This window comes from Oncorhynchus kisutch, linkage group LG28 (genome assembly GCF_002021735.2).
Source record: "Oncorhynchus kisutch isolate 150728-3 linkage group LG28, Okis_V2, whole genome shotgun sequence".
Classification (NCBI taxonomy): Eukaryota; Metazoa; Chordata; class Actinopteri; order Salmoniformes; family Salmonidae; genus Oncorhynchus; species Oncorhynchus kisutch.
In genome coordinates, this window is record NC_034201.2 from 16,442,282 (window position 1) to 16,454,064 (window position 11,783).

The 11,783-nt window shown below is 44.2% G+C and overlaps 1 protein-coding gene across 1 annotated transcript; it reads left to right on the forward strand.

Annotated features, from left to right (window-relative positions):
* The first annotated feature begins 119 nt into the window (after positions 1–119).
* LOC109872432 (myelin protein zero-like protein 2) lies at positions 120–11,783 on the forward strand. The gene is made up of 4 exons (XM_031807732.1): positions 120–442; positions 6,920–7,089; positions 7,542–7,752; positions 9,611–11,783. Exons 1-4 carry the CDS (start codon positions 388–390, stop codon positions 10,027–10,029), a joined length of 855 nt encoding a protein of 284 aa, XP_031663592.1. The 5' UTR covers positions 120–387; the 3' UTR covers positions 10,030–11,783.

The following is an 11,783-nucleotide window of genomic DNA, read 5'->3' on the forward strand; positions in this document are numbered from 1 at the left end:
CTACTGCCTGCACATGCATGCACAATTGGATGGAAATTACCGGAAGAAAAACAGATTTTGCCTGCGGGTAAAAGTAGGCCTGTAGCAGCAGTAGGAATACTTTACACATAGTTTTGGTCAAACAGGTTTGACAAGACTGTACATCACCCGCCCTCCAGACTGGCAAAGGCAAATAGTGTGTGATGCTGCCTATTTATGACGCCGCCTACAGTCCTAGTGCGCACATCGCCCGTGCTTTCAGACTCCCGAGTCCATAGCGCTAAATGACTTTATCAAAAACCTGTTGAGGTAATCCTTGCATGACCCTTAGAACTTTCCATTTTGGAGGTTTCTAGTAACTGTTTGACATTTTGTCAGTCTTTAAGGCCTGAGCAAACTGCCAATCCGATGTATCGGACATGGCTACAGTTCCTCGCGCTTCTGGGTGGATTTGCAGTGCCAGGTGAGTTCGATGTTACTTCCTTAATTTCTGATTTCAGTCCAATTAGTCACCATGTGGAGTTATACATGAACACTTGGGCCTAGTATTATTCTGTGAAAACATTGATTCCAGCAACTGTAGGGCTCAAATGTCTACAGTTCAGGTGAACAGAGCCCCTATCTAATTTCCATCATAATGATAATGAGTAACCTACTCTTGATTCTGTATACTCATAATAGAATAGTTTCGACATTGACATGTTTTTCAGGTAGACCAGGCCAAAGATCTCGGATATTTATTAGAGTATTTTACATAATCCCACAGCACCCCCTCTCGCACCCATCTACACTGAACAAAAATATAAATGCAAAGTGCAACAATTTCAAAGATTTTCCTGAGTTACAGTTCATATAAGGAAATCATTCAATTTAAATACATTCATTAGGCCCTAATTTATGGATTTCACATGACTGGTAATTTTATTTATTTTTATTTTTTACCAGGCAAGTCAGTTAAGAACAAATTCATATTTTCAATGACGACCTAGGAACATTAACTGCCTGTTCAGGGGCAGAACGACAGATTTGTACCATGTCAGCTCGGGGGTTTGAACTCGCAACCTTCCGGTTACTAGTCACACGCTCTAACCACTAGGCTACCCTGCCGCCCCCAGATATGCATCTGTTGCTCACAGATACCATAAAAAAGTTTTTAGGGGCGTTGATCAGAAAAACAGTCAGTCTATGACCACCATTTGCCTCATGCAGTGTGACACATCTCCTTCACATAGAGTTGATTGTGGCCTGTGGAATGTTGTCGCACTCCTCTTCAATGGCTGTGTGAAGTTGGCGGATATTGGCAAGAACTGGATCACGCTGTCATACACGTCAATCCAGAGCATCCCAAACATGCTCAATAGGTGACATGTCTGGTGAGTATTCAGGCCATGGACTGGGACATTTTCAGCTTCTAGGAATTTTGTACAGATCCTTGCGACATGGGGCCGTGCATTATCATGCTGAAACATGAGGTAATGGCGACGGATGGATAGCACGACAATTGGCCTTAGTGTCTATCACGGTATCGCGGTGCGTTCAAATTCTCATCGATAAAATGCAATTGTGTTCATTGTCTGTAGCTTATGCCTGCGCATACCATAACCCCACCGCCAACATGGGGTACTCTGTTGACAACGTTGACGTCGGCAAAACGCTCACCCACACAACGCCCGGTACAGTTAAAACCGGGACTCATCCATGAAGAGTACACTCCTCCAGCGTGCCAGTGGCCATCGAAGGTGAGCATTTGCCCACTGAAGTTGGTTACGACGCCGAACTGCAGTCAGGTCAAGATCCTGGTAAGGACGACGAGCATGCAGATGAGCTTCCCTGAGACTGTTTCTGACAGTTTATGCAGAAATTTTTCAGCACTGCAAACCCACAGTTTCATCAGCTGTGGTGGACATTCCTGCAGTCAGCAAACCAACTGCACGCTCCCTCAACTTGAGACATCTGTGGCATTGTATTGCGTGACAAAACTGCACATTTTAGAGTGGCCTTTTATTGTCCCCAGCACAAGGTGCACCTGTGTAATTATCATTCTGTTTAATCAGCTTCTTGATATGCCACACCTGTCAGGTGGATGAATTATCTTGGCAAAGGAGAAATGCTCACTAACAGGGATGTAAACACATTTGTGCACAAAATTTGAGAGAAACAAGCTTTTGTGCATAAAATAAATATTATGGAAAAAGTCAGGGATTTTTTATTTCAGCTCATGAAACATGGGACCAACACTTTACATATGGTGATTAGATTTTTGTTCAGTGTATAAGAACTAAGTATTCAGGTAGGTCCATCCCAGTTTCGTTCCTTGTAGCCCTTTTCTGCAGTCAAATTACCTGGTGGCCTCATGGGTGGAATGTTATTAATATTTTATTAATAACAATTTTTTTTTTAAATAGCAGGAAATCGAGTGTTTCTATGTCAAACAGTTCTGTTCGTTTTCTGTGATGCATATAATGTGTAATATTGGGATGCAAACTCAAAATTGAATACATTTCAACTCTACATCTGACATTGTACAGGTGCACTTTTGTTTCAAAGTGGATTTATTTAAGACTACCAAGAAATTCTGTGTGACCTTGATTTAGCCCACTGCAGTCAAATATTAAGAAACGTTTTGCAACAGAATTGGCGGAATGAATACACCCCTGATCACCCGCACACACAGTTCACTTTCATAGCAGCCATACAAACAGCAGCATCACATCTATGCTCTCTCCTCCTCGCACATTTTCCCTTTGCTTGTGGAGTTCAGTGCACAACACAACAGCTGTCTGTGGTCAGGCGAAAAAACCTCTCCAAGCCAAACCTTCATACCATAACTACAACACACAGCCTACATCGGTGTCGCCATATTAGCTAACATCATATACATTACCAACAGTATTTGGACACCTGCTCATCGAATATCTCATTCCAAAATCATGGGCATTAATATGGAGTTGGTCCCACCTTTGCATGCTATAACACTTTTCTGGGAAGGCTTTCCACTAGATGGAACATTGTTGCGGGGACTTCCATTCAGCCACAAGAGCATTAGTGAAGTCGGGCACTGATGTTGGGCGATTTAGGCCTGGCTCGCAGTCTGTGTTCCAATTCATCCCAAAGGTGTTTGAGGTTGAGGTCAGGGCTCTGTGCAGGCCAGTCAAGTTCTTCCACACCGATCTTGACAAACCATTTCTGTATGAACCTCGTTTTGTGCACGGGGCATTGTCAAGCTGAAACAGGAAAGGGCCTTCCCAAACTGTTGCCACAAAGTTGAAAGCACAGAATCGTCTAGAATATCATTATATGCTGTAGCGTCAAGATTTCCCTTCACTGGGACTAGGGACCCAGCCCGACGCATAAAAAACAGCCCCAGACCATTATTCCTCCTCCACCAAACTTTACAGTTGGCACTATGCATTGGGGCAGGTAGCGTTCTCCTGGCATCTGCCAAACCCAGATTCATCCGTCCCCCTGCCAGATGGTGAAGCGTGATTCATCACTCCAGAGAACAAGTTTCAACTGCTCCAGAGTCCAATGGTGGCGAGCTTTACACCACTCCAGCCGAACCTTGGCATTGCGCATGGTGACCTTCGGCACTTGGCGTTCCCATTCTTGTGTGGCCTACCACTTTGCAGCTGAGCTGTTGTTGCTCCTAGACTTTTCCACTTCACAATAACAGCACTTACAGTTGACCGGGCCATCTCTAGCAGGGCAGAAATTTGACAAACTGACTTGTTGGAAAGGTGCCATCCAATGAAGGTGCCAATTTCAAAAGTCAGTAAGGCCATTCCACTGCCAATGTTTGTCTATGGGGATTGCATGGCTGTGTGCTCAATTTTATACACCTGTCAGCAGAGTGCAACTTTCACATGCCCCCCCCCCCACCCCACATTCTGAAATAGCTTTCTTTCCCCCCCAGTTTTATAATTGGAATGTCATACAAAACGAGGCAACGGTGTGCTTTAGGACCATGCGGACACCTCCGAGCAGTCGGGTAGGAGTGTTTATCAGACAGTTTGGAGTGTTTATCCGACAGTATTAAAAAATATATATATATATATATATTATGTCCCCCCCCACTTCTAAAACAAAAGTTGCGCCCCCTGCCTGTCAGTGTGGCTGAAATAGCCAAATCCACTCATTTGAAGGGGTGAACACATACTTTTGTATACATAGTGTAGCTACTAGAACTAAAGTGTTAGTAAACCCACAATCCAATCGATGTGTAGAATCACGCAGTAGTGTACAGCTAGCAGTTAAACAGCCTGGACCCGGTGACGATAAATTGTTAAAATCAAAAGCTTGCCTTGAATTGAAAGAGTTGGCATATTGGATAGCCTTAGAAAAAATATCATTCCTGTCCGTTAGAGTCAGGTCCTTGAGTAGGCTGCATTAGCTAGTATAAGTCAAACTGAAACTGGAGGGAAAACAAATACAATTTCTCTCTCTGCTGCTTCTCCTTAATTTTTGAAGAAATTAATTTGTGCAACACTGTTCAATTATTGTCTTTCTCTCTCTTTGAGTCAACTACTCACCACCATAGCCACGGGGTCTTTATTAGTCCTGTATAAGTGGACAAAAATAGTCATCAGCATCAAGGAGAAAAAATACTGCTGTTGACACACTTGTTGAATTATGCAACAGAACGTAACAACAACAGTAATTTATGAGGCAGTCTAGACAGCGCAGGTGAGTACAGGTAGGCCTAGAGTGACAGAGCAAGGGTTTTGGTGGCTCAGTAGACTATGGTTTTGGTGGCTCAGTAGACTATGGTTTTGGTGGCTCAGTAGACTAGGGTTTTGGTGGCTCAGTAGACTAGGGTTTTGGTGGCTCAGTAGACTAGGGTTTTGGTGGCTCAGTAGACTAGGGTTTTGGTGGCTCAGTAGACTATGGTTTTGGTGGCTCAGTAGACTAGGGTTTTGGTGGCTCAGTAGACTAGGGTTTTGGTGGCTCAGTAGACTAGGGTTTGGTGGCTCAGTAGACTAGGGTTTTGGTGGCTCAGTAGACTAGGGTTTTGGTGGCTCAGTAGACTAGGGTTTTGGTGGCTCAGTAGACTAGGGTTTTGGTGGCTCAGTAGACTAGGGTTTTGGTGGCTCAGTAGACTAGGGTTTTGGTGGCTCAGTAGACTAGGGTTTTGGTGGCTCAGTAGACTAGGGTTTTGGTGGCTCAGTAGACTAGGGTTTTGGTGGCTCAGTAGACTAGGGTTTTGGTGGCTCAGTAGACTAGGGTTTTGGTGGCTCAGTAGACTAGGGTTTTGGTGGCTCAGTAGACTAGGGTTTTGGTGGCTCAGTAGACTAGGGTTTTGGTGGTTGCAGCCCTCTTCCTATTTATGTTCATGTTTCATGTATGCAAATACACCTGTTGTATTTATGCAAATGAGGCATATAATTGTCTTTATTTTAACACAAAATATATTTTTTAAAGACTGTACCTGATACAATTAGAACATGCATAGGCTATATCAGTGTATTCTCAGAAACAAATAGTTAAATTTGATAATAAATTGAATAGGCTACCTGAATTCCCACCAAAATCCCTGAATAGCATTAATTATTTGTCAGTGCCAATGGATACAGATGTAAGATTGAATGTTTGCCAGAACAGCGTTATCAGAATCCTTTAATAGTCCCTGGCTGGTTCAGTCTCCCATAGGAGGACCTCTGGACTGAACACCTACAATCATTAACCACACACACACACACACACACACACAATATAACACAGTGGGGGCCTGGCACAGCAGTGGAATGCTGAGTGAATCATTAACCACACACACACACACACAATATAACACAGTGAGGGCCTGGCACAGCAGTGGAATGCTGAGTGAATCATTAACCACACACACACACTCACAATATAACACAGTGAGGGCCTGGCACAGCAGTGGAATGCTGAGTGAATCATTAACCACACACACACACAATATAACACAGTGAGGGCCTGGCACAGCAGTGGAATGCTGAGTGAATCATTAACCACACACACACACACAATATAACACAGTGAGGGCCTGACACAGCAGTGGAATGCTGAGTGAATCATTAACCACACACACACACAATATAACACAGTGAGGGCCTGGCACAGCAGTGGAATGCTGAGTGAATCATTAACCACACACACACAATATAACACAGTGAGGGCCTGGCACAGCAGTGGAATGCTGAGTGAATCATTACAGGGCCATTCCACCTTCTTTCTAATTTTATTATTATTATTTTATTTATTTAACCTTTATTTAACTAGGCAAGTAATTTAAGAACATATTCTTATTTACAATGATGGCCTACCCCAGCCAAACTTGGACAACACTGGGCCAATTGTGCGCCGCCCTATGGGACTCCCAATCACAGCCGGATGTGGTACATCCTGGATATATAGTTCATTTGCTCTTTCAGTTTTCTTTGTGTTTGACTTAAGTGTGAATTAGAACTCTAGCTCAGCTTATTGTCGTGATTAGTCCACACTGGACTACATAAAGTACTGTAGGAGAGGAGACACGCTTGAAGAGTTTGACTGTGTACAAAATGCATCATTTAAGGGAGGGAGGGTACACTTTGTGAGCTACATTACAGCTCCAGTGATTTGAGGAGTGTAGTCAGTGTACCAATTGGTTCTTGGAAGTCAAGGCCATGTTTACTGAAGATACACGGTATAGTACTGTGTATACTGAAGCAAGTGAGCTACATTTAAACTGAAGATATGTAAACAGACATTTTGTTTTAAAAACCACTATCAACCTTCTCATGGTCATATGCATCCTCGAAGCTGTGAAATAAAGATTTCTGTGTTTAGTAGTGTACTCTGAACATTCTATGAGGACTTTGATAAGGTGCTTGCTAATGCTGTTCTCAGGGTTATTTAAATGCATTTATTCTATATAGTGTATACTGCACTGTATATCTGTGCCTGCGTGTCTCATTGGGTCCATTCTTTGTTTCAGGTGTGCTGCGAGTCGGTGGGATGGAGGTTTTTATGTCCAATGAGGTGGAAGCAGTGAACGGGACAGAAGTGAGACTGAAGTGCACCTTTAAGTCCAAACACCCCGTGTCCCTCTCCTCTGTGACTGTCTCCTGGAACTTCCGTCCCTTGGCCCCGGGAGACGAGGAATCGGTGGGTGACCTTTCCACACTGGAAGCCGGACTAACAGTAGACATGCAGCGAATGTGTCTGAATTAGGGGGAAAACGGGGTTAGACATGCAGCGAATGTGTCTGAATTAGGGGGAAAACGGGGTTAGACATGCAGCGAATGTGTCTGAATTAGGGGGAAGACGGGGTTAGACATGCAGTGAATGTGTCTGAATTAGGGGGAAGACGGGGTTAGACATGCAGCGAATGTGTCTGAATTAGGGGGAAGACGGGGTTAGACATGCAGTGAATGTGTATGAATTAGGGGGAAAACAGGGTTAGACATGGGAACACACCTTTGTAGTACATGTTCTTAAATGAGTGAAATCAAAATCTAGTGAGTATTGAGTCATCACTTTATGTTTCTTGAACCACTGTGAATGTGTGTCATGTTTATTCATGTATGTATTCTTTGAAACGTGTGTGTGTGTGTCAGGTGTTTTACTACCAGGATACAGCATACCCCCCTACAGAGGGGCGGTTTAAGGGCCATGTGGTGTGGTCGGGGGACATCCTGAGACAGGATGCCTCCATCAGCCTCCAGGACGTTCCCTTCACCTTCAACGGTACATACACCTGCCAGGTTCGCAACCTGCCTGACGTCCACGGCATCAACGGAGAGGTCACCCTCAGGGTCGTCCACAAAGGTCAGTCAGCCAGTCAGCCAGCCAGTCAGCCAGTCAGTCAGCCAGTCAGTCAGCCAGCCAGTCAGCCAGTCAGTCAGCCAGTCAGTCAGTCAGCCTGACAATTAATGTAAGTTCACAAATAACTACTCTATGTTAAAATGTACTATATACAGTGGGGCAAAAAAGTATTTAGTCAGCCACCAATTGTGCAAGTTCTCCCACTTAAAAAGATGAGAGAGGCCTGTAATTTTCATCATAGGTACACTTCAACTATGACAGACAAAATGAGAAAATAAATCCAGAAAATCACATTGTAGGATTTTTTTATGAATTTATTTGCAAATTATTGTGGAAAATAAGTATTTGGTCACCTACAAACAAGCAAGATTTCTGGCTCTCACAGACCTGTAACTTCTTCTTTAAGAGGCTCCTCTGTCCTCCACTCGTTACCTGTATTAATGGCACCTGTTTGAACTTGTTATCAGTATAAAAGACACCTGTCCACAACCTCAAACAGTCACACTCCAAACTACACTATGGCCAAGACCAAAGCGCTGTCGAAGGACACCAGAAACAAAATTGTAGACCTGCACCAGGCTGAGAAGACTGAATCTGCAATAGGTAAGCAGCATGGTGTGAAGAAATAAACTGTGGGAGCAATTATTAGGAAATGGAAGACATACAAGACCACTGATAATCTCCCTCGATCTGGGGCTCCACGCAAGATCTCACCCCGTGGGGTCAAAATGATCACAAGAACGGTGAGCAAAAATCCCAGAACCGCACGGGGGGACCTAGTGAATGACCTGCAGAGAGCTGGGACCAAAGTAACATAGCCTACCATCAGTAACACACTACGCCGCCAGGGACTCAAATCCTGCAGTGACAGACGTGTCCCCCTGCTTAAGCCAGTACATGTCCAGGCCCGTCTGAAGTTTGCTAGAGAGCATTTGGATGATCCAGAAGAAGATTGGGAGAATGTCATATGGTCAGATGAAACCAAAATATAACTTTTTGGTAAAAACTCAACTCGTCGTGTTTGGAGGACAAAGAATGCTGAGTTGCATCCAAAGAACACCATACCTACTGTGAAGCATGGGGGTGGAAACATCATGCTTTGGGGCTGTTTTTCTGCAAAGGGACCAGGACGACTGATCCGTGTCAAGGAAAGAATGAATGGGGCCATGTATCGTGATATTTTGAGTGAAAACCTCCTTCCATCAGCAAGGGCATTGAAGAAGAAACGTGGCTGGGTCTTTCAGCATGACAATGATCCAAACACACCGCCCAGGCAATGAAGGAGTGGCTTCGTAAGAAGCAATTCAAGGTCCTGGAGTGGCCTAGCCAGTCTCCAGATCTCAACCCCATAGAAAATCTTTGGAGGGAGTTGAAAGTCCGTGTTGCCCAGCAACAGCCCCAAAACATCACTGCTCTAGAGGAGATCTGCATGGAGGAATGGGCCAAAATACCAGCAACAGTGTGTGAAAACCTCGTGAAGACTTACAGAAAACGTTTGACCTCTGTCATTGCCAACAAAGGGTATATAACAAAGTATTGAGATAAACTTTTGTTATTGACCAAATACTTATTTTCCACCATAATTTGCAAATAAATTCATTAAAAATCCTACAATGTGATTTTCTGGATTTTTCTTCTTCTCATTTTGTCTGTCATAGTTGAAGTGTACCTATGATGAAAATTACAGGCCTCTCATATTTTTAAGTGGGAGAACTTGCATAATTGGTGGCTGACTAAATACTTTTTTGCCCCACTGTAAGTCTACCAGTAAAGGGTTATTGAGGAATGCCAGTCAGTGCTAATGTATTGCTGTGTGTGTGTGTGTGTGTGTGTTTGTGTTGTGTTGTGCTGCTCCCTCCAGTCTCCGTCTCTGAGATAGGCATGCTGGCTGTAGCCATCGGGGCAGCCATCGCCATAGTCCTGGTGGTGCTGGGCATCTTTGTGGTGTTCAAGTACCGCAAACTCAACCGCCACGCCAACACAGACCTGGAGCTGCAGGAGAGGGAACTGCAGGAGAGAGAGTTAAATGCCAGGGTCCTAGAGGAGAGAGAGTTAAATGGCAGGGTCATAGAGGAGAGAGAGCTAAATGCCAGGGTCCTAGAGGAGAGCGAGTTAAATGCCAGGGTCCTAGAGGAGAGCGAGTTAAATGCCAGGGTCCAAGAGGAGAGAGAGCTAAATGCCAGGGTCCAAGAGGAGAGAGAGCTAAATGCCAGGGTCCTAGAGGAGAGAGAGCTAAATGCCAGGGAGAAGAAGGAGTGGAAGGACCCTACAGTGTGTTGAGGGGTCTAGGGGGGTCCAGGGGTCAGGGGCAAATCCCCTCCCTACCTCTGCTGGTGTGGGTGAGGTGTCCTGTTTGGATGGACTGGTCTCTGACTAGAGGGGCTGGCCATTCCAGGTCCACTCTGTTTGGGAGGACTGATGAGGGGGGGTCCTGCTTACTTCTACCGTCTGCTCACATGAGTCGCCATTCAGACTCAACTTGCTACTGTAGTTGAACTTAACCCAGTATTAGTGATACCTTTACATTCCACCACTTTTTCAGGCACCAATTCATGTTTTTTAACAAACAGCTATGTTATTGTATTTTAACTATGTAGTATTATGACTACTAGTAGTCTATTTGAGCTAATTATTTTACTGAGTAATAGTCCAAGAGACCAGTATGTTGGAGGATTATTTTTTTTACCAAAATGGCTGTTCTTTGGAACTTTTTCACTAACATCAACTCACACGGGGACTGCTGGCCCAGCTGCCTGACCTGGCCTGTTATGTCTGTCTGTCTGTGCTTCTCTACATTAACTCTTGTTAGATATGGCTGAATTGGCACCAGCTGCAGTCTCTTGATGTGGTGGCATCCAACTCAACTAGCAGACTGGTTCAGCAACTCTTTGCTCCAGTATGCATCTTCTTCTTCATCACATTTGGGATGGTAGCCATTTGTTCCAAATTCGTTTACAGAATTATTTTACCACTTGAATAATCAACATTCCTCTACAGTTGAGCTAATGGCTCATATGGACATCATTCCAAAAATAATGTTTTTGACAGCAAATTTGCGAGTGTGTTTTGTGGTTATGGTCAAGGTCCCATGGTGAGTTAAGTCAGTGAAACACTTTTGTTAAACCTGTGGTATCTGGGGGTTGCTAAGGTAAGGGCAGGGGCTGGTGGAAGCCCTGTATCTGGCAGTGGCTAAAGTTAAGGCTAAGGGCATTGGGCAGTAAGGCTTTTGGAAGCTTTCCTGGGCCAGGAGTTTTCAGTGACTATCTGCCATTGAGTTTTTCTGGCCAACGCTCTCCTGCTTCCTGCAAAAATGACAACTTAAATGACTGCCTATTACTTCTGGATATAAAAGGAACTGTGATACATCTTTGAATGTAGATGAAGAACCCCACCATTCCATGAAGAACCCCACCATTCCATGAAGAAACCTGTTTTCCATGAAGAAGCCTGTTTTCCATGAAGAAGCTTGTTTTCCATGGGTTCTGTCATTTTTGTGTCCACACTGAGGATCATGGGTGTTGTGATCTCAAAGGTTTCTCCCTCTCTCATATTCTGCCTCTCCTGTTGTATTACAAAGCTGCCCATGAGCCAAATGAACAGAGGAGTCTATCCAAGACACTGCCAACACCCCAGTCTGCCGCTCACTCCTACAGTGTACATGAGTATGACTTTCCGTTTAGGAGAAACATGAAGATGTCACTGACCCAATCATGAGGACATCGCCAGTCCATTCTAGCAGGAGACTCTACAAGGTGCTGGATCTGTTCACCTGCTTGTGCAGTTATCCAATCTGATGTGTTATGTCCCATCTGATCAATACCTGCCGCCAGCCAGCCCCATTACCCTCCCATGGGACTGGAAACAGTATTCTCCTGGTAAAGAATTCCATGAATGATTCTATTGATTTATTTCATGTATGCGTTTGTAAAGATCAAAACTGTATATTTTATCACACGTTTTATAAGGTTGAGAGATTTATTTTATTGTGTGTTTTTCAATAAAATAATGCTTGTTTTGATGGTTTTAACTCGAAA

Coding starts and splice junctions, on each gene's coding strand:
- LOC109872432 (XM_031807732.1), top strand. CDS start 388: ATGTATCGGACATGGCTACAGTTCCTCGCGCTTCTGGGTGGATTTGCA. Junction 443..6,919: donor GGGTGGATTTGCAGTGCCAG/GTGAGTTCGATG, acceptor TCTTTGTTTCAG/GTGTGCTGCGAGTCGGTGGG. Junction 7,090..7,541: donor CCCCGGGAGACGAGGAATCG/GTGGGTGACCTT, acceptor TGTGTGTGTCAG/GTGTTTTACTACCAGGATAC.